The sequence below is a fragment of the Aethalodelphis obliquidens genome, unplaced genomic scaffold, assembly GCF_003676395.1.
Source record: "Aethalodelphis obliquidens isolate GAN/ISIS:26980383/991018 unplaced genomic scaffold, ASM367639v1 scaffold43, whole genome shotgun sequence".
In the NCBI taxonomy this organism is placed as follows: domain Eukaryota; kingdom Metazoa; phylum Chordata; class Mammalia; order Artiodactyla; family Delphinidae; genus Aethalodelphis; species Aethalodelphis obliquidens.
In genome coordinates this window covers 1,547,516-1,571,096 of record NW_020837987.1, presented here as the reverse complement: position 1 = coordinate 1,571,096, position 23,581 = coordinate 1,547,516, and the positions used below count along the sequence as shown (strand labels likewise).

Genomic DNA, 23,581 nt, shown 5'->3' with positions numbered 1-23,581 from the left:
TTAAAAATCCTAAATTAATTTATTTTCTTATGTTAGAAAATAGTCCAGCATGGCCATATCGCAATATGTGCTCAGAAGAGCAGTCTGATAAAATTCATTAGAAAAGAATTAAACTCATCATATAAAACACAGTCATTTTATTTTAAGTAGTTCCCAATTCAGAAGACCAGGCAATTGTCCCTTACAGTAATACCAAGGACAGACTGGAGAGGAACCCCCGGGTATGTCTCCAGAACGTCATGACTTGTTGCAACTAAGAGGACTTGCCTTGTTTCTGAGCCCTTGCAAATACTTTCAGACATGAGTGAAGGTGGAAGAGAAAAGGACACCAAAGGAAAGAGGAAATCCTTGCTCGATGCCTCCCTTGGATGACGCTGTAAAACACTAGATTTTGCATCAAAGCCCCATTTTTCAAGACCCGGTTCAGTCCCACGCTGCTCCTCAGGACCTCCCTGACCTCACTTCCTTCCCACCACTTATTTTGACTTTCTCATTCACTGTCTCAGATATCCATCTGATTTATATTTATATTTATACGATTGTTTCATGTCCCCGAGTAGACTGCAGACTCTTTCCGGGTGAGGGCTGATTTCACCCTAGTTTCTCCAGCCCATCACCACCCCCTGGCTGCCAGCTCCCCTTGCCTAGCTGTGCGCCCCGAGGTTGGCATGGCATTCGTCTTGCACGTGGCAACACCTGGGTGCTGTTTTCTTTGAGTGTCCATATTCACAAACAGGATTGAGCAGAACCCTCTGAGAGGATAAGAGAGCAGGAACCTCTTGCCATTGGCTGGCTCTTTCCATGCACTCTGTCACTGAGCATCCGAGTCTAACTCTATGTGACCCAGGAAATGATTGTTTTACTCCATCTTGTAAAAGGAAGAAAAGGCAGAAATTTTAATTCAAGTGAGATTTACTTAACTAGCTACTGAGTGCTGACAGCTGACAATCTGAGCGTCCTGTGTGAATCCTTCTGACTCCCTGGATGTACTGAGCTCAGTTGCAGGAGTGGAGGAACCCTTCACTTGTTGATGCTGCAGAAGGATGACTTGAGGAGTTTGGCAGCAGGAAGACCCTGCCTCTAACCAGCATTCAACAGTTTAAATAAAACATACATGAGACTTTACCCCTGAATTCTGCTCAGGGATAAAAATGTCGACGCTCCAAGAGCCTGCTCCTAGCTCAGAGGGGCTGCACGGAGGCCAGCTCTCAAATCCGCCAGAGCCACGTTTGGCCTTTTGCTTGGACGCAGAGGCTGGGCTCCTCGTCTTCACAGGGGGAAAACCAAGCACAGTCAGTGCAGCAGCAGCATGGTGACCAGTTACAGCAGCGACCATCCCCAGTTAGAGGAACGGGAGGCCGAGACGGCCACTGCCCAGGGAAGCAGAAGATCCTTTTGGTTCTCCCTTAATTTCATCACACGACCAGTGGCAGTCATGAGAAAACTTTGGATACAAGTATTCCACATTGTTTGTCTTAGCAACCACACATGCTGACTGTGGCTGTTTGTTGCCACATCAAACTCCAACACAGCTCACTGGTTTCCAGGGGTGACTGAGTATGAGTGAACATGGGATGGGGGATGGGGAGTGACTGACGGGGACCATGCGGGAAGATGATCACGGTTTTTTTTTCTAAGCACGGATGAACATTCCAGATTCTGTGACAAGCCCCCAAGCTGCCCACCCGGAAACTGGATGGCAGGGGAAGGCAGGCTCTGTGCCCTCTGGAGGCCCTGCAGCCCGGGCGGCCGCTCTTGGATCTCACCTGCTGCCAGGGAGCCTTTGCATCATGCCTGCTTGTTGCAAACGTGATGTTGGTCACAGGGAGGGGGGGGTTCTCGAGACATTTAATTAGCTGAGAATTTCCCGCTCTCTAGCGGCTTGCTTGGGAGAATGGAGCTCCCGAACAGCTCCTGAAACAGGAGGAGCAACTGCCCGAGGCAGAGCTAAAGCACTTGGGAGGAGTTTGGGTTCTGATGTGGGCACAAATTCTCGTCCTGAAACTCCAGAGAAGGACCAGCAGCCTCAGCCGCTGAGACCCCCGGTGTGGGCCAGGCCCTGTGTCCCGGTGCACGTCTGTTAAATGCCCTGTGATGAGCAGGGCGAGCCCAGGCAGAGCACCGAGGGCAGGAAGGTCCATGGGGAAGTGAGAGCCACGCCTCCCTAGAACAAGCCGCTCATCCCCCTCTGTCACCTGTCCTGCATATTCCACTTTTCCCAGAGAACCCGGAAACCTGAGTTTGTAAGTAAAAATCTCACAGTTTTAGAATGTTTGCAATTAATTGAAGACAAAAGTATAAACATCACACAAGCCAAACAAAACACATCTGTGAGCTGGATCCAGCCCCCAGGCTACACTTGAAGTCCCATTATCCTCCTTGAGCCGCTCAGAGGGCCTCACCTCACCCTCCATCCTCTTGTAGGCTCTGCTCAGCACCTCAAGAGGGTGAGCAGTGAGGAGAAGGTGGACGAGGAATCCAGGCCAGGGTATGGGCTAGGAACCCACAGCATGGGCTTTAGCCAGGAGCGAACAGGAAAGGCCGTTTCCTGGACCCTTCCCAGACCCACTGAATAAGAATCTGCATTGTCACAAGATCCACGCCTATTGGTTTGCACACCAGCCTTTGAGAAGCATTTGTCTAAGGCTAAGTAAGAGGAATGGGTTCAAAGGTGTGAAACCCTCTCCTTTCTCCAGAAGATGCAGAGACCCAAGCACACCACCCGCCCTCTTGTAAAATCCTTCCCACATACCAGACTAGCAAAAGTCACTGTAGTCATAAGGACATGGGTCTCCGTGGAGAGGCTGCCCAGGCAGAGAGCAAGAAGAGGGGGTACAGAACACCCCCCACTGCCTTCCACCAACACAGGACACTTCACACCATGAAGAGCTGACCTCCAAGGTCACACCCCGGATAAAGGTCAAGCAGCCAGACCGACGCCACTCGGCTCAAATCTCCAGGGCGAGAATCCCAGGAAAAATTCTCTTTGGAGATCAGCCTTCCATTGTATGAGAAGTTTCATGCTGCTGGCTCCAGACCCCGGAGAGGGCAGACACAACGCAGTGAAGGGGAAAAGTTTCGTGGTGAGTACAGCACGATCGGGCTCGTCTGCCCCTTGGAAAAGCACCTCTCAGCATCTGCAGGGCCTCTGATGACTGAGCCTCTGTCTCGGTTTTGCTTCTCCGACTCTCCCCAAATCCCCAGACCTTGTCAGCAGAGACACATCTATCGATAATTACAGAATACACAGCTTGGGGGGCATTTCCCTTTCATTCACGACATTTACTGGTGTCAGTCTAGGCATAAATACAATTAGATTTGAGAGTTCTATTACAAAAGCCAATAAAGAGGGCCTCAGCAGAGATTCTAAAATTACTTAACTTTTCTTTAGAAAAATATTAAAACAGTATTATCACATCAATGAGAAGAAAAGACAGGAAGATAATAAAGTTATGTTAAACCTCCCTGTATTTACTCATGTGTGAAACAGTTATGTCTGGTCACATAATTGCAATGGTTCTGAGAAATATTTCATATTTTATAATGAACATTAAAAGAGTTTGTGGATCATTACTTTATATGAGTTCCAAAGTTATTACATAAAACCCAATAGGAATGGTTATAAATTATCAGGTCCTCCGGCCTGGCCTTGGTAAACATAACATGAAGACTGAGACATTTCAGCAGACAAGATTCATGAGAAGAGGTAAAATTCTCCCTGCATTTTAAGGGGAAGAGTAGACAGAGTACTTGTAACCAGCTCTTCACATTTTTGTTTCTGTTTCAAAGAAATTCTACTGAACCACAAGCTTAAGCCACACACACAAAAAGCTTCCGTTAGAACAAAAGAGAACTCGCTTTTAGACCCTGCCCTCATCTTTCCATCTTTCATTATCCTATCTGTGGACCTAAGGTCACTGCAAAATTCTTGAACTTTTCAACACAGCATGGGTTTAAAATACTGTACTTAGCAGGCTCATATGATCATCAACAATTATTTATTTTCAAAAGGAGATCCTCTCTTTGAAATCTGAAAATACAGCATCTTTGCAGAAACTGGAGAGTTGATAACATTCCGAGGAAATTTTCTTTTTTGGTCTGCAAAGGAGGTTGGCAGGCAGCATTTTAATTAAAACTGGTCATTTGTGAATCACAGTTAAGAATAAAATGGGTGCTATATGCTTATCCTCTTTTTTTTTTTTTTTTAACTCAGAGCATTCTATTTTGTTTAGAAATCACACCTGCCACTTTGTTTTCCCCCAGCTTTTGCTTGCTGAAGAGTTAAGTATCAGGAGAAGAGCAACCGGGCGAACATTAGTGCCTGAGAGGTGAAGTCAACCCTCCTTTCAGTATCTAAGAGGTACGCCACCAAGCTCGCCCTTTAGAGATGCTGCAAAGTGGGGTGGTCCCTAAGGAAGAACACACGTCAAAGTTCCATGCCCGGCTCTGGGAAACACAGGTGCCTACCTCACCTGGGGCCAGAGCAATACTACCTGCTGTATTCTCAGAGGGAGGGTAGACTCTAGCCCTCCCGGTGTCCTATGCCCGACAGCGTGAGGGTCCTGTACCTGCCATCTCCTGGCCTAGTCCTGGGCTCCTCCCTTTATGTGGAACAGCTGTTGGTAAGGCTCTCTCAGAAAACAGATGTCTTTTGGAGAATTTAAAGCTCTGAGTTGGAGGCCAGATTCTGACTGTACTTTGAAATATGTCTGCCTCCATCATTATGCAGTCATTCACATATATTTTAGACATCAATATTGTCTTGAAATATTCTCAAGTTCTCAATGCTATTTATATGCTTCTACCCTTTCCTTTGCTTCTGCTCTGAGGGTATGCTCCAGTTTCCCAGAGTCACTGAGTGCCCACACATCATTTTAATAAATACTTTTTATCGGGGAGGGGTTTGCTATTTTATCCTAAATGATTTATCGCTGAATTGAACAGAGACTAACATTCTTAGGAAGTCTACCAACCTTCATAACCTGTTTGAACAGAGAATTCGCCAGTTTCAGTATTTTTTAAGATGAAACAATGTCATGTTTTTGCCTCTTTCTGTAGATAGCAGGTTTTACCTATAACAAAAGAAAGATTATAAAGATGCCAACTTACAACGTGGGAGAAAAAAACTGTCCTCGTTTATGTACAGAAATGCTAATTCAGCTACAGTCTGAGATTATGATATAATGTGAGTCCACAGGTGAAAAAAAACTCAAGCAAAGTGAGAACAAACATACAGATATCTTCAGGACTTAAAGAGGAACGCGAAGAGGGCGGGAAAATTGCAGAAACGTTTCAACACTTTGAGTATTCAGTCAAGTTTAGGGAAATCTTTATGGGACCCTCAGAACTTCACATCATAAGCCAAGTCCAGCCAATTAGAGCCAATGACTATGTTCCTACTTGAAAACGGGGTGAGGGCTCTATTCCCTAAAACTAATCTATTGATGATCGTCTTGTCCTTGTGCGTAGATCCCTTTGAAGTATTTTTGCAACAGCCTCTAGGTGGTGCTAACACTGCGTAGCTTCAGCTTTTCGGCACAATGAAAACATTAATTTGCTATGAGATAATTTTTGACGTAAATGTAAAATGGTGCCCATTCGAACTCAGTAATGAAGCATGGTGCATTTCTGCAGCTCCTAATTTGACTAGTTAAATGACTCCATTACGTGTCTAACAGACAGAAGCAAATAATTTCTGGTCAGTTGATGTTCACTTATCCGTATCATTTTGCCCTGAAAATAAAGTCTCTAATCTACAATTCCTTTGTCTTAGTTTCTTTTTTCTTTTCTTCCTTCCCCCCCCCACTTTGGTTAAGATTATTAAACAAGTATCCTTAAATAATTTAGATTAAACCAGTACAAACTAACAATTAAAACATCAGAGCACATGGACAAATCAAATATTCGTAATAGGGGAGGCGGATAACCGGACAGCCCTCCTAAATGACTCCAAACTTTGCCCCATCCCTAGGTCTAGGGGGTTAGGATGGCTTCTGAGCCTCAAAAGAGCAAGTGTCTATCCTTCAAGTCCATTGTCTTTCTGTGGCCAAATGGAGACTGCTGTCTGTTCTCTTCCCCTTTTCACTTAGCCACATAACTTTGAGGATGTTTGGAAAATTTTCAGGAGGATGCATCTCACTGTATCAAAAAATGCTGTTTTAATAAATATCAAGTGATGAATAATTTTGCCCAAAGGGGAAAAAATGGTTAATATTGAATCTTAATGTTCCTCATCTAAATGCTTTTTTCTTCCTGCTAAAAACAAGTTTAGAATTAAAGCGTATCAGTTTACACATATTGCATGCATATTAGCGAGACACAGCTGTGTATGTCCACCTCTTAAGAGCCATATGATTAAGTTATGGGATATCATATAATCCAAACCCTTTTTCTATTGGTCACCTTTCACAGACAAAAGCTTTTTAGTTTTAGGTCTATTAAATGACAGAATGTCCGATTCTGTAAATGTGCAAGTAATTATTATGAAGCACCTGTGTCTCTTATTTTCGCTTACAAAGTCCATCTATAAATTGCTTTTGGAACGGCACTCAGGGGCTGACACAGGACGGTGCACCCTGTCGGGAGGCAGCTGTCTGTTGCTCAGTGAGGTGGGTGGATCAAGGGTCTGGGTCCCGGGTCTCTGGATCTTGGTGAACTATAGATTTACAGACCCAGGCCACCCTGTCTCATAACCCCAAGGCAAAGGGACAGTGACCCCTTTCGATGGAGAAACAATGGTGGGGTGAAGAAGAAATCCAAAGTTTTGGGGGTGTCCCTGCCCATCTACTTTTCATTGCTGTATCTGGGCAAGATCCTCAACCAGTCTGTACCACACAATCAGTTTTTTAAAAAGACATTTGAACTAAAAAAAAAGTTTAGTTGATCTTCATTTTTCCCCAAAGTAGCATGCTATTTGACTCAGTTAAATACAGTTTTTAAAAACTGGCTCGAGTGTGTGTATACACAGCCTTTATTAAGCTTTTAAAATTTCAAATCCCTCTGTGTGCGCAAATTACAGCCATTTGCATGACGAGGGACACAGGACATGGGCGGTGTGCCTTTTGACATACAACAATGTCAAAAGGACTATTGATGACTCATACCTACTTTGCTGAAATTTTTGACTGATGGTGTTTCTGTAACTTGATTCAGGCCTGTAGCCTGCCCTAGAGGGCACAGACCTCACGCCTCTGCTTCCCCTGCCCGACAGCACCCACGATAGCCATCAGTGCCAGGCTCTTTGGTGTTATGTAGGTCGAGCGGCCCTTGGGTTTACAGGAGGATTTGGCCTTCTGATTTGGTGTAGAATTTACAACCTGAGAGCGATGTTTCAGTGTGCAGATCTGGGTTGTATGTGCTGTAAAAGGAAACGAGGTCAAGCTAGGAGAGAATAAGTGCATCTGAAGAGGCTTCCCCAGTCTTCAGCTCAGAGGTGTGAAACCCCTCCCTGTGGCCACCCCTTCACAGGGGCACCTGCTGGTACCAGTGCCTGAAAGCCACCGGGTGTGCACCCTTCACGGGGCCGTGCTTTAGTCTGTGTCCCTTTAGCCTGTGTCCCAGAGGCCGAGAAGGAAGCAGATTTCATGAGGTGAGTCGAGAATACAGCCTGGGAGTGAGGGAGCCACAGAAGCACATCCGTCAGGTACGGGGGAAGCCAGCAGCACTGCTCAGGGTGCAAGGAAAGGAGAACGTCCAGGCTGAAGCTGACTCAGGAGGGAAGATTTCCAAAATGACACGTGGGAAAATTTACAACCCCCTAAAAGCCACCGTGGGAGCCAGGTTCCTCTTGGACTGGTTGTCAGGGGGGCCTCCAGACGTCACGCTTCCCCTAGAACAGCTGAGGGCATCAAAAACAGTTTAACTACCGAAGGGTCGGCACTCCCTGCCCCAAATTACAAGTTAGTGATGCTATCAGCCCTTGGAAAGGGAAATACTGACTTCTGAGTTGGGGGCTTAGCAAGGTAGTGCTGGAACTGAATTCACAATGCTTTTCCTAAAGATGTTAGGAGGCACGGCACAAAGCACAGCTTATTGAAATAAGTGGTGACAACTGCTAAGGAAAATGAAAAATAGACGGTTTGCCTTCCTGTCCATAAAGGGAAGGTGAGAGCAGATGCCAGCAGCAGACAAGCATTTCCCAAGGAGAGGAAAACCTTTCCGAAGGAAATCAGCATCACAGCAGAACAGGTGAGAAAGAAATTAGAGTGTCTGAAGGCTGATAACTCTGGGACCAGATGGGAACCATCTTAGAATTTGTGCAAGAGGAGACAAGGAAACAGGGGAACGATTAGCAAATACCTTTTAAAAGTACCCTGGGAAACTGGAGAAGCAGCAGTGGACGAGAGCCCTTATGCAACACCTATATTTAATAACGACTCTGAGGGAGATCTAGGAAATTAAACACCAGTAAGCTTGACTTGAGCGGTGGGGAAGATATTGGAAACACTAATCAGGGACAAAATAGGGAAAGTTATGATTTAATTAAAGATATTCAGCATGGATTCACAAAAGGGAGATCATACGTAACAAAACTAATAGAATATTTTGAAAAAGTAACAAAAAGGAATTGAAGAGGGAAACCAGGGGTATAATTTACTGGGACTTTAAGAAAGCTTTTGATGCACTGCCTCACAAAAGGCTAATCTCCAGTGGTGGGGAGTTTGGGTATGAGTGTGGTGGCGGGTGGAGAATGAATGAAGAATTGTCTGAACCGGGGGTACTTGTGAGCATTACCATGAAGAGATTAGGATAAAGGGAGGAGACTGACTGCTGGAATTTCCCGAGATCTGAATTTTTTTAATTAATTTTTTTTAACATAGCGCATCAGCAGCCTTGCTTAGGAAATGTGTCCAAATGTGATGAATTCCTCCTGCAGGTATAGTATCGAAGGGCAGGTGCCAGTTCGTGCTATAAGGGCAACAGCATCGGGAAGGATTTTGTTGAAATTTGGGGAATACATGACTGTTCCTAAATACGATAAGACTGTTTTTGACCAACAAGGGGGCGTAGCCACTAACTGCCCTGTGAATAATGAACACAAATAAAGATGGAGGCTATGATATGACTAAGGAGCGGAAGCCCTGTGATCTGGGCGGCTCGACAGCAGCGCCCCCTGATGGCCACAGACACACCTTCACAGGCACACACACCCCTCCACTGGCCGGTGCCCACACACCCACACCCACACTCACACACTACACAGGGACACCCTAACACACCCCGTGCCTTGCAAAGATGCACACGTTCACGCAACACATACCTCTACACACCTTCACGAACACACTAAGGGTACACACACAGTTGTGAACATGCATGCACATGCTCGGGCAGATCCTGAGACTGTTCTGCACAAGTAGGTGGAAATGGCAAGTGTAAAAAGAAGAACTTAACTACTTTCCACCTGGAAATACTGGGAGGCACATTGGGAAAAAAGGCCCCCTTAGTCACATTACTGTAATCATAGATGCCACGGGAATGAAAGGAGAAGCAGAGGGACCAGGAGATACAAAAAGACCTTTGTTACTACAAGCCAAACCAGATCTGAGTACCTTCTCTGACGAAATATCGAGGGACACGGGACTCAGGAGCGATAATGACAGAAATCCCCAAAGGGGCCCAACTCTCGCCCTCAGAGAAGAGCTGCAGACGCGGTAGCAGGAGCTGGAAGAAGATGGTGACCCAGATCTGGGACCTGCTGTCCTCAGAACTCTGACCTGAGTCTGACCCAGGAAAGAACCAGGCTGGGCAAAGTCCTGGGGAACTCTCCAAAAATGTCTTAGTATTTGCCAAACAAATGCTTCTTCATTCTTGGGAACACAAAAACAATACTAAGGATCAGAGCAATGACCAATAGTCAGAACCATGTGTATTTAGGGGAAGCTCCATGCTACAGGGCAGTGACTGCCATCTGAGTGGGATGCAGCCACCGACACACAAGGTTCATCTACAGGGTTGGTGTTAAAATTCCCTCCCTACTCATAAAGTTATGACCAGCCTATGGAGAAGATATAGCTATAGACATAGATTCTAACATGTGTGTGTTAGAATAATTTGAACCTCATTTACCTTTTCCATCATTCATTGATATTAAAATGTGACTTGGATAGTATCCAAATTTAAAAGGTCATTTAGGATGGAAAGTTGTAAAACGAAGGATACAGGTCTTCCTCATTAATAATAACAATATTGCCCAGTGGTCATCTCCTGCAATGCAAAGGGGCAAAAGCATTCATTCAAAAATCAGATTTTAAAAAGAAGTGTCCACTGTAACTTCCCTCTCCATTTTTGTAATTCTATCCCTGGAGATGTTCATGTCTTAAATCCAATAGCTATGAATTAATATTCAGAGACTACAAAATAGGGATGAAAGACAGAAGGAAATTTTTTTTAAAAAAAGAACATAGCAGAATTGCAACCTGCCCTGTTTTGGCATCAGGGGCCCTCCGCCAACATGGCCCAGAGGTAACCAACGTGAACAAGCACACCATGTCCAGATAAAACTGGAACACAGGACTGGCTTAGGACCTGTGGCTCCACTGCCATGTAATTGTCATTTCTGCAGCTCTCTCCACCCTACGAAGAATTTTTTTTTTTTTTTTTTTTTTTTTTTTTTTTTGGCGGTAGGCGGGCCTCTCACTGTTGTGGCCTCTCCCGTTGCCGAGCAACAGGATCCGGACGCACAGGCGCAGCGGCCATGGCTCACGGGCCCAACCGCTCCACGGCATGTGGGATCTTCCCGGACCGGGGCACGAACCCGTGTCCCCTGCATCGGCAGGCGGACTCTCAACCACTGCTCCACCAGGGAAGCCCCCTACGAAGACTTTTATAACTCTTGCGCGTTATAAGGGAAAAGGCATAAACAGAAACCCAAAAAATACTTGTCTTAAAATTGTCTTTAAATCCTTCAATTTTTCATTCAAAGCAAATTTGGGGATTTCTACTTTGCCTTCTAAAGCTAGAAAATCCTTCTTACACTCTGGAGCCTATTCAAATATGACCTAGGGCAGTATCTGCAGGGGCCAACTCTTAAAGGGAGCAAAAAGTTAACTGGGGGAGCTCTAAGCCCCCCCGATCAGATCCACATACTCCACCCCAAAGCGACTCTAAATAGATCCATGAGCTGCATGAAAACTCGCCTCGCACCTCCCACTTCCACATAGCTGTTCCCCGAAGGCCCCCTTCCAGAAATCCCTGTGCTGCCCATGACAGCACCCCAGAGTAGAAAAAGGCTTTCGAAGGAAAACAAAGGGTTAACAAGTACCTGTCAGGAATGTCCCTTGAAATCAGTCATTGAGAATCATCTGTCAGTAAGACAAAATTAATTACTACATGTAAAGTGAAGAAATCAATGTAAATTAAACACTGTATAAAAGTTTAGGACACCTTGATTGTTAAATAATTACTGATACACTGTGTGAATCTTCAACAAGCCCTAGCAGGGACATGGCTCGTGGGACTCTTTCCAAATCTTCCCAAAGTTGAGTTTGGGTCTTGGGGTTTTCTACCACTTCTACTTCCAGTTAGGTTTGGAGGTTTGGACAATGCCCCAGCAAACACAGTAACTTGCAAAGTTCAGTAACATTTTAGCAGTTTTCGGCATTCAAGGCTGGTAAGAAGGACACAACCTCAGTTGAAAGGTTAGACTTGTGAACTCAGCAGAAGAAGCACCCACCTCGCAACAGGGTCCCCAAGAACTTGGGAAATTACCATGCTACCTGGTGCAAATATTTCATTAATTTATGCAAAGCTGGTTTTATTTATGAAATCAAGTCAGTCATTAGAAATATTTTAAACATGATCACGATTTAAGATGTATCTTTTGCACTTCGTTGAACTTCTAAGACCCAACTCCGTGGCTTCTTGGTGTTGACGTGAAAGGGTAAAAGAAAACCCCAGGGCTGAGGCTACTGTAAATCACAGGCCTCAGTCATGTCCCTTAGGGAGCTGGGCAGTGTACCCTGCAGCCCTACCTCTCCCATTCTGGCAAAGAGATACAGTCTACAGACGCTTGATCCCTCACCGAAGGAGTCAAAGAAGGCATTTGCTGGCTCATCTGCCTCACCCTCAGACAAAGCCCTCTGCATCATCAGCTCAAACCAGACTGGAACATTCTGCAGCACATGTTTTCTTTCTGAGTGGGATCTAATCTGCTGTCAGAGTTGAACCCCCTGCAGGAACTTGTGAGGACCAAGGTTTCCATCTGAAACTTCAGCCCCACTTCAGGATCATTCGGCTTTCCCCTTGTACTGGGAGCTCAGGGCTCTCAGAGCTGTGTTTTCCCTAGTCTCCCTGACCTTCTAGCCACCTAACACCTGTCAGTCTCCCTCAAACCTGTCGGGCACTTCCTTCTCCATTTGCTGGTCCTGGGAGTGATTCCATTATCGTAGGGACTCAACTGACAGCCAGAGGTAGAGGGCAGGCTGCCATCCCTCAGGGGCTGATCCAATAGAAGAACTTTCTCCCACGAAGACCCACAAACCCCATGGCTGAAATGGACCCTGAGCGACCTCCAAGTATACTTTGCAGAAACCAATATACAAAAATAAAAAAATTACAATATACAATTTGTAAAATTAAGGAGCTGAAGATTACTCAGGAAAGGACGATTTGCATTGCAAACGAACTTTCTGATTTATAGAGTCACCACGGGGTTCCTTATGTGAGTCACCAATCTAAAATAGGATTCAGCTCACAGTGCCTCTAAAAGGGGATTCGGTTGCCAAAATTCAATTTACACACCATATCAGCAACAGCTCCCATCAATACAGTCATTGGAAGAGTGAGGTGCTCCCGCAGACTTCATTTTACTTTCTTCTCAAAAGGTTTTCCTGCACGCATACCTTCACTCTCAACACACTGGCCTTCCTTTGGTTTACTAATGTTACCCTTAACCCTTGGCAATCAGGGTCCCTTTCCACTCACAGCTCGGGCCTTTCTAGGGGTGCCCCACCTTCAGCCAGACATTGGGTCTCTGCCACAAGAAGTTGCCCAAGTCCTCCTGCCTCGCACCATGTCTGATATTTGGGGTGAAGTGACTGCCCATTTGACGAGTATATTCAATGCTTAAAATAAGTTAAAGAGCACAAAAATATTCTATTATTTGATTCAGTAACTCCATTTCTAGTAATCTGCTCTAGAAAAATAATCTAAAGTGTGAGGGCACGGGGGGATTAAGGGGGGCTACCTTTATGTCCAAAGACATCCCCCGCATTATATCTGTAAAACTAAAAAAGGAGGAAACAACCTAAATATTCAACAATAGGAGAAATGACTATAAAATCCCAAATAGGATATTTTATTACAACCATAACTTTGGACATTCAAAGAGTTTTAATAATTTGAGAAAATGTTCATATTACACGTATATATTACATAAAAGTCCTGGCCTTTTACGTAAGTCCGTACAAAGTCATACGTACGGTATGATTATAATTACGTAAAAGGTAGCACAGGAAGAAACCTAAAAGGAAATAAACCCAAACTGTGGCAGTCTTCATGTAGTGAGAAATGGCTGGGAATGTTTTCTCCTATTTTTTAATAATTGGACAAGAAAAAAGTAAAGGTTGCTCTTATTTCTAGAAAACATAGTTGATTTCTTTTTTAAAAAAGGAAAACATATCAGGTTAAAAGCAGTGAATTAAAAGTAAGTTTCAATTAACTTTGATATTTATTGTTAAAAACAAAAATTCCTATTACTGTCAAAGATCTTAGTTCACTCGCATCATAAAATCCTTTATTTAAATATTTTATACTTGAAATGTCATTATGCCCTAGGTGTGGGCAGGTCCCAGCTGTCAATGCAGAGGTAACTAACCCAGACTGAAGCTGGGACAGGAGCTGCACGTACATGGGAACGTGTGCAGCCTCACAGGATGGTAAGTTTCCCAGAACTCTGCTTCTAGGCTCCTGATAGGGTCGTGGTACCCGACCTGTGCAGGTGAACAACATGCCCTCAGTGGCAGGGCTGTGAATGATGTCATCCTGTCTCTCCCACATGGCCTAGCACAGGGTCTGGTACAAAGCAATATCTCAATAAACGCCACATGAGGAATGAGTGTACTCTGAGTGTGACTCCTGCTGTCTTGCCCAGAATAACTACCAAGTCTGCCACTTCTCTATGTTCTCAAGTGGAGGCCCTGCACAGAGATGGAGATTTGGGAGTCACTGAGGAATGCCAGGTCAGTAAGCCTCCCTGCCATGCAAGTGGGTAAGGTGGAGCAGGTGGGAAGCTCTTGGGCTGAGAACAAAGACAGACTGGGTTTGGATCTTGTCCCTGACTCTTCCTAGGAATAAACTCATTATGCCTCAATTTGCCAATCCTTAGAATTGGGAAAATAATCTTATTCCCTAGGGATTTGGGTGAATCAGAGGGAGAGAAATAAGCCTGATTTTAAAGGCTCAACAGTACTGAGTGCCAAACAGAAAAAAAAAAAAAAAATTTGGTTTCTGTTTATTAACATGTTATTTTACTTCGACTTCTGGCTGTGGCAAAAGGCTTGTATCAAATCAATGGTCCCAATGAGAACAAATAGAAAAAACTGCATCATAAAATTGTGTGTGTGTGTGTGTGTGTGTGTGTGTGTGTGTGTGTGTGTAAATTATTTTAAGGCATAAGAAAGTTATGCAAGAAGCCAGGACGTGAGGGCCCCAGATTCTAGCAAGAAGGGAACAGGAGAGCTGGGCCTGGTTTTGGCATTTCTTTTCCCCTTGAGGCAGTTGTGTATTTACAAGTGGCAGCTGAGACACTGGGAAGCTACCCAGAGCTTTCCAAGGGACCAAAGAGATAAAAATTAGAATTCAGGGCCTGGCAAGGTGGAAGGTACCAGTAAATACCCAATGCTTTCAGTTATGACTCCTGCAGGGACACACTTAGAAGAAAGGGCAGATAGAAAATAAACAAACCCAATTTCTGATTGGCTTAAGTGATCTTCCCCGAGACTAATGGCCTTCTGGAAACAAAAGTAAATCTTCCCTAGAAGGATGCAGCATCATCTACAGCTGTGCTGTCCGATATGGTAGTCACAAGCCACAAGTGCCTTCTGAGCACTTGGGATGTGACTTTGTCAGAATTAAGCTGTGCTGTGAGTATAAAATACTCACTGGATTTCCAGGACTTAGTACAAAAAATCATAAAATATCTCATAAATATTTTTATATTGGTTACATTTTCAAATGATTATATATTTGACAACTAATGTTAAATAAAATATATCTTGTTTCTCTGTATTTCTTTAATGTGACTACTGTAAAATTTAAAATTACATATGTGGCTCACATTCTATTCCTATTTGGCAGTGCTGATCTAGAGGCTAAAATTTTCTAAAAGTTTTAAACACAATGTTTGACATTTAATTAAAAATTACCAGGCAGGGCCTTCCCTGATGGTGCAGTGGTTGGGAATCCACCTGCCGATGCAGGGGACACGGGTTCGTGCCCCGGTCCGGGAAGATCCCACATGCCGCGGAGCAGCTAGGCCCGCGCACCACGACTACTGAGCCTGCGCTCTGGAGCCCGCTCACCACAACGACTGGAGCCTGTGTGCCTGGAGCCCATGCTCCGCAACGAGAGAGGCCACCTCAGTGAGAGGCCCACACACCACAACGGAGAGTAGCCCCCGCTCACCACAAGTAGAGGAAGCCCGCACGCAGCAACAAAGACCCAACACAGCCAAAAATAAACAAAATAAAAATTAATTAATTAAAAAAAAAATTACCAGGTGCACCATGAAGTAAGACCAAATGAACAAAAATAGGGATTAAAAAATGAGACAGCAGGTAATAGAAACAGACCCACCAAAGCTACAGCTATGGAATTAAAGAGAGACTTTACAGACTTTAAAATAACAGTAATTAAGATAGTTAAGAAAACAGATGACAAGGTGAAGAATTTTGGCAGAAAATTGGAATCTATAAAAGAAATGAAGTGAAAATTTTAGAATTAAAAATACACTATCTAAAATTAAAAGCTAGGTAGGTAGTTTTGACATACCTGAAGAAAGAATTCGTTAACTGGAAGAAGATTCCAATTGTTAAGTACACCGGTGTGCTCTGCTCTTGACCCTAAAGATATTTAAGTTTCGCACTTGTGCTAGTCTGGCTCATGGCTACCTTCCAATTCCCTCAGGAGCCCGCAAGATCTCCTTCTCAGAGGGTCAGAGAGCCGAGCGATACTGGATACCACGACCCTAAAAGCCGTCATGACAGGTGCAGGAGACATGCTAAAACCAACAGAGGTCTGGGTCAGGGTCCAGGCCCTAGAGAGGACCAGCCACACCGGCCAGGACTTTCAGGCCTTCCATCAAGTTTAGCCTTGATATTCCCCAGAGATCAGAAGCAGCATCGACAGGACGGCCCTACAGCCCCACAAGGTTTTCTGACTGGAACATTCCGGGAAGAGACTTCAGGGCTTGGCTGGGCCACTTCTGGGTGGTCCATGAAGAAGCCACCGGATGTTTATGTTGTTCTGTGATGTCCTAAACATCCAGCAGAAAAGCAAAGGACAGAGGGAAGAAGCCTTCCATTCTGTCCACACAGCACTGGCCTTGCACAGAACCTTTGGAAATACCTTGCTGCCTTGTTTAACCCTCACCACAAAGAAAGACACAGCCTTCCTCAGAAGAGCAGTTTGAGAGGTTACAATCTTCATCAATTTTAATACCAGAAGGTCATTGAAAGTGGAAACTAATAAGCTGCTCTCACCAAGCATCTGAAAGGAGAAAAGGGCCTGAGATTCTAGAAGAAGAGATTTGACTTTGGATTCTAAGAAGAGCTTCTTGATAATCAAGTGAGCAGTATGTTAAAACATGCATTTCTGTTGCTCTTTAGATGGAAACTCCAAAAGGCTACCCACAAAACAAAAGGGATAAACACTTGTTTTATCCAAAATGAGATGTCAACTGGCAAGGAAGTGTCCAAACTCCCGTACCAGCCCCCAAATTGAGGCTCTAGGAGGGTTGACTTTGAAAAGGCAGAGATCTGCACAGTAGAGTAGTTCTTTGGGGCATGTTGCTGGTATGGTCTGGTCATCAGCCCTCCTTCCATGGGGGAGGGCCAGGGGCTGCTTCCTCCCTTTCAAGCTTAGTGAATGGAACCTCCAAATGAGCCTGTCCTGTGTCCCTTGGCATCAGTGGCACATGAGACCACTTCAGGACCCAGCTTAGAAAAGTCGAAAGGCTGGAGGCCGCAGGGATGGCAGGCCAAGGGGAGGAGCCATGTGGGAGAGTGGTTCCACTTCCAAAGATATTTGGAACAGATGAAAAGTTGTTTCTCAAGGTCCAGATGTGGGTCACTATGAAAGGGAGCCCCTGCAAAAATCCACTGTAAAAGACTTGGCCCCAGAAGCCACTGGAAGGGCAACCTCAATAGGAAGAGACTGGATGTTTACTACGGAATCCAGTATCGGAGGGGCTGGCAGTCAACAGAGGGAACATTCTAAAACCGTCGGGGACCAAACCCTGAAGATGCAAGACAGTCTGCAGAGAACCCCAGAAAGCACCCAGCCCAGGGGAAAACACCTGCTGTGGCCATACAGCCAGCCCTGACTTCTCCTAGATTTAACCCTCCGTGGGTGGGGGAAAACTAACTCCACAAAATGGGTTGAAATAGGCAGAAAGAATAATGTTATTCATTGCCTCCACCTTGTAGAATTTTCTCTTTAAGTACAGAGGTGATCAAGATACCTGCTGGTTGGTAAAGAGAGGGAAGCTCCTTGCTTGAAGAACATGCAGAATTATCACCCTTTAACAAGCAATGCAACCTGACCCTTTGGTTTTATCCACAAGGAGATGGAGGCCCAAGGAGGAGGGAGCCGGCACTCAGGAACGGTGGCGCCTGGGCAGCCATCTGGTCCCACCTCCACCAGAGGAAGGTGACGACCCATCACAGACTCAGCAAACGGGGCCCCGACTCTCCTTCTCCGTGTGTTAGTGACCCAGATGATCTCATTTCCTTTATCTCTAAAATGATGGTGGCCAAGCCCGCAATTCCTATGGGGCTGGCCACCACCCTGAAGTTGGGTGACCCCCCTGAGCGACATGCCAAAGGCCAGAGGTATTGGGGTGAGAAAATGCACTTAAGCTGGGCCGTTCTTAATACCTTCTCTCAGGAACACTTCTGGCACCTTGCAGCTCGTGAGAGGCCCACAGAAGGGCTGCACCCATCATCCGGGTTGCCCGGAGTGAGTCCGAAACTGCCAGCTCAGAGAGCGCCACATGGCAGGGAGCTGGGTGTCCAGCAGGCAGAAGAGGAGGTAAGCTCTCTCTGCAGTGCCCTGCTGTGTTTGGAATCCCCATCCAAGAGGCAGCGTATGGAACTGTGCACGGATCTGCTGTCTCATAATGAAATGGTAATGGGAGGCAGTCCGGAGTGCTTCTCCACGCAGCCACCAGCGGATGCCGTCCACAAGGGGGGCAGCTGCTCCTCCAATCTGCCTGCTTTTTCAAGTCCACACTTTCTTTGGAGACCAAGGACACCCTCAGCCACACCCAGGAGCTGTCATTGCCTCAGAGAACCATCTGCTCTTAGACTCTCCCCCTAACTCTTGGGGCGCTCCTTGCTCCCAGCCGGAGCCCCGGGGAGCCAAGACCCCATCCACGTGGAAGGAGAGGGCAGCTTCCAGCCCCGGCAGGGAGCCATCTTGGAGAGCAGTTGTACCAGTGCCCAGTACTCTGAACTGCACACTCTCCCTCCCTTTGTTAAGATAATAATACACACAAAACAACAACAACAGCAACAACAAAAGCCAAATAAATGATAAGCTCCGAAAAGAGCAGGATGGGACTGTCATCTTTTCCAGATACCTGTTCACCACAGCGGATGGCCCGTGCCAACACTGAGCTGTGTCCAGTACACACCATATGCCTGTTTCTTTACTTAGTGCTGTTTGGGATGGGAATCCTTCAGAGAATGGAAGGTCCCCACGTGTTTGGCAAGTCAGACAAGGACACCAGCTGAATGTGCACAGGGATGCTGTGTCCCTGAATGCAGGCGCGCGCGCACACACACACACACGCTCTGTTCTTCTTTTCCAGGCCGTTTATAACTTTGCCCATCAATTGCTTTTTCTGAGAACAGTAACTAAATTAAAATAAGTTCGGTGCTAAGAAAATGGAGCAAATGAAGATTGACTTAATCACACTTTTGCTCGAATCATCTAACCGAAATTTTGGTCAGACACACACGCGCCAGGTACACAAACACTCACACTTAATCTACTCGCTTTTGAGATTGGCTCAGAAGGGGCTTTGGAGATATGGAGATGGTGAGTTGCATTCCCAGGATGAGAATCCTATCCCCTTTCTCGTCCGATTGTTTGAGTTTGTAATGCAGGCTAGACTCGGGTCCTGGCCTCATTCACACACACAGACGCACATCCACCGGCATTAAGTGGAGGGAACCACAGAGGGGACAAACACAGACCAACAGGAAATCAATGGTGTTTCATCATTGCAGGACCCTGGGCTATTCCAGTTGTCGGCAGGGATCTGCTTGTCTGCCGCTGGCCCTGGTGCATGGGAGACACTCCTCGGCTAACGCCTTTGGGATGCGTGAGAGGAACTGCCGGGGGTATAGCGGAGCCTTGCTGATGCCCATGATGGTAAGTATGTGGCTGCCCCAGGAAACGGTCTCTCCTTTCCCCTAGGAAATGAGGAAACTGGAAATGTGGCAAGAACCTCTCAAGGGTAATCGTTTTTCCTGACTGGTATCTTAAGCTTGTCAAGTTCTTAGCCAGAGCTTTCCAAGGCGAGTTTGGAAGAAGCATATGGCGCTCGCCCAGTCCATATGACTGGCTGAGCGTCGACCACTACTGTTGATACAATATATCACTTTTTTCTCAATATTATGACAGCATTTGTCAATGAAAATTAAATTACTGTCAAACTTATCCTGCTAACTTACGGCACAACCATCAGAGAAAGCCAGCACCGCGCCTTAAGCCAGTGGGACCTCGTCTCTATGCTCAACCGAGATGTGGGAGAAAAAGATGTGTAAGACTCTGATGCCAGTAGAAGTAGACTGCCAAGCTAGCACAAGGATGAAACAGAATTGACCTTCCTGCAGCCCCTGCTCCTGGGAAGGGGCTATGGTGGGGTAGGGGCAGGGGAACATCAGCAAGGGCACATGTACGCAGGATGGCAGTGTTACACGCATGTGCTGGCTAAAAGGGGGGAAAAGTTACATCTTTAAAATCAGAGATCCTTGGGGTGTGTTTACAATCTGCTATTGACATACTGAAGCCATAATACGGAAACGTTTAAAAGCTAGATTATGTCTGAAACTAGCATCAGCTTCTTCTCTACCTTTGAACAATGTCAGTTTTCAGTCCGGTATCTAAAATGGAAGATTTTCTTGTATTTTCCCACTATGGAAGTGAACTGATTGTGAAATTTTTAAAGTTTCTAAAAATTCACCCTTAAAATTGACCATTTTTCTCTTTGATCACCTTATTGGAAAGTGTTTGGAAGCAAAAGGGTGGCTGGCCGAATAGTGGCAGGTGGTAGTGGTGGGTCATCCAGGAATCACAGGGCCTGTGACATGATTGGCCTGGTCTTTCATTTCTGGTCCTCTTCCTGTCTCCCGCCACATCCTAGCCCCACACCCATGCACTCAACTTCCCCATCTTCTAGCGAAAATACCTTGGGATTGAGACCGACTGATGGAGCCTGACTGAGATTTTGACTTCTTTTTTTTTTCTCTGTACCTTTCAAGAACAAAATCTCACACTAATTTCCGCAGGCAGGGGCTTCAGCAACTGATTGTTATGATTAGCATTGGCAAAGCTCCTTGGAAGGAGTGAACACACATAGATTGGGGCCTGGGCAGGGCTTCTTGTTTTCACAGAATCATGTCTTCCTGTAAGAACATTCCAGAGTAATGCGCATGGCTAATCTAGAAAGAGGAATAGAAAATGCATTCCCAACAAACATTAGGACATCACTATCGTCTTTACTATCACACCAAACAATTAAAAACCCATAAAAAGGAGACGGTTTCCAAAAGCTACAGTTTAACAATTTCAAACAGAGGCTCATTCTCTTCTGTGTGAGGTCTTCCAAGACCTTTCACCTTGGACCCTCTCCAGGAGGGGTGCCTGTACATGCAGAGCCCGTGAGCTCTGACACCCCTGAGGAAGGCCCCCCTGTCGCCTTGGGAGGTGGCATTTGGGGCCATGTTTTACACGCCCAAAAAGCAAACAAGAGCTCCTCTTCTCACAGTGAGTCTCCAGCTATCAGCTGAGTCCTCAGTGGCTCAGAAAGGGAAGTGTTCTCTCTTGAGGAGAATTGCCCCCCATTATTTCTTGAGTGCTCTGCTGGTGGAGCGCTAGCTGAGGTGAAGGATGTTTTCAACAATGCAGACAACTGCGTGGCCCTCAGGATACCCGGGTTAGCACAGCAGAAGGAAGTGAGTTCAGGAGCGGGTCTGGAGCCTTCTCCCCTGCCCTCCTCACCTGTGGCCCCAGAGAATCACCCCCTAAGGAGTCACAGTTCACTCAAGACTAGCAGTGGCAATGGGAGCGACCCACTCTTTCTTTATTCAATAAAGGTGGGCCAGAGAAAGCTGATGGGCCTTTCTCCTCTACAGGAGGATCCAAATATTTGCAACTGGCTCTACCCAGCTGGGTAAAGGGAACATCAAAGAACAATCTTTGCTCCGCTGTCAAAAGTCCCAGCCTTTCGCTGAAGACATGTCCACAGACCCTGGCAGGAGGGGAGACTCAGGTCTGGAGGCTGGACCTGCCACGGGCTGCAGGATCTCAGCGCAGCCACGGCGAACTCCCGGCACCGGCAGTCGGATTTCCAGCCCAAAACTGTTCTCCCCAACACAAAGAGGGGCAGCCTGGCGGTGTAACAAAAGCCGGTGTGGGTGGCAAGGTGACTGCACATTTCAGCTTGAATGCTCCAGTGTGGGGCTCGCACCTGATCACCAGATGCTTCAAGCAGATGGTCAGGGAGGGGAGAGCCTGCTCCTGGTTGCTTCCGAGGGGCTCCAGGAGAACTAATCCAGAGAGCCGGCCGGGAGTGCCCGGCTGCCTCGCCCAGCCTCCACTCCAGGAGCACTTGCAAGGCTGGAGCCTGTAGTCTCTGTTTCCAGGAAAGGCTTCCAAATATCCAGCAGCACACCTCGAGTGAGGAGCTCAAACTGGGAGTGAAGCTCGGCCAGGCCAGCGGGAGCCTTTTTGTCCACGGAAGCTTTTCGTTTTTAGGATTTCTTCTCTGGATGGTCTTCTGGAACAGGCCAGGCTTCATCTGTTATCTGATCCAGAAGGTCTCAGTAAATGTGATTCATTTGCAAATTAATTTTTCAGCAAGTGGCTGGGTGAGCAATAAAAAGCAGCCTCCCTGTGGTGCCTAAGCCAGCCTAACTTGCAGCCCTGGGATGGGTTGTGATGACCTTGGCCCAGTGGCGAGTCCTGACGATGACCTAGGCTATGATGGAAGGTGGGAGGAGCCTTCCGATAGGAAGACCAGGCCTGTGCCAAGGAGCGCTTTCTGGAGAACAGAGCGTTTTTCAAAGCTTTCTCTCAGCAGAAGCTGCTGGCAGGGTCTGCGGGCCAGGGCTGAAAGGGAAGCTGAGCCCCACTCTTGTTCCCGCCTGGGGTCTCCTTTCTCTTCCAGGAAACCCATGTTCTTGTGTGCCCAGGCACACAGCCTTGCCAAGGCAGACATGTGCACACAAACTACACACACGCACACACACGCACACACGCAGGACACCTCATTGGGAGCATGGCTTTTGGCTGTTTTATTTACCGAGGTACCCCACATCTGGAAAGCGCTTGAGATATACAAGGTGCTCAATAAACATTGTTCCATGAATATGTGAATGAATGAATGACTAAGATCTTTACTAACCCTATTCCCTTGTTTGTTTTCTTCATACGCACAATACTATTCGAAATGACCTCTTTTGCACGTTCATTTACGAGTTCATGGTCCCTCTCCCCTCATCTGAATATAAGTTTCATCAGAGCAGGGCCCTTGCCTGATCAGGTCACCTTGGGTGTCCCCTGCCTGGCCCAGTGCTGGGCACCAGTAAGGATGCGGTGTTTGCTGAATGAATAAGTGAATGAATGTTGCAGTCTCTCCCACCTGCCCAGCCCAGCATGGGTAGCAGCTGCAGCCCCAGGTGCTCTCAGGCAGGCCCACGGTGCCTCTCACACTCTACCTCAACAGATGAACTTGTAAAGACAATGACCCCCCACCCCAAAGTGCATTTTCCAGGTCAGCACTTCCTCACAGTTCAGGCTGAGCTAGGCCCTACTCCTCGGCACAGTGCCCTGGTGTCTGCTCACTAACTGGCATTCTCTTCGGTTTTGGACTGGGGCCGGGTTGCTCAGATCTGTTGGTTCTGGGCCGAGCAGGGGCCACTGTGCTTGGGTCACTGTGAGCTCCTGCGCAGGGGGGTCTCTCATTCCCCTTGGCCTTGGCATACGCCTGCCCAGCCCTGGGCTGGATAAGAGCATTGGTTTATGAGTGGTACAGGAGTGTCTGGTGGACACAGTCTCCCAGCAGAGTCACAAGCAGGGCCAAAGCCTAGGAGGGCTGCCTTGGTCACCAGCTCTGTAACCTTGGGCAAGTTACTTG

The 23,581-nt window shown here is 46.5% G+C and overlaps 1 protein-coding gene across 1 annotated transcript in view; it reads right to left on the bottom strand.

Annotated features, from left to right (window-relative positions):
* Positions 1-23,581, bottom strand: part of ZNF536 (zinc finger protein 536) — a 288,952-nt gene that overhangs the window by 51,936 nt on the left and 213,435 nt on the right. Inside the window, exon 5 of the mRNA XM_027079287.1 lies at positions 11,261-11,300. Within this exon, the coding sequence (XP_026935088.1) occupies positions 11,287-11,300 (14 nt within the window). The 3' untranslated portion in view covers positions 11,261-11,286. The remainder of the gene's footprint in view (positions 1-11,260; positions 11,301-23,581) is intronic.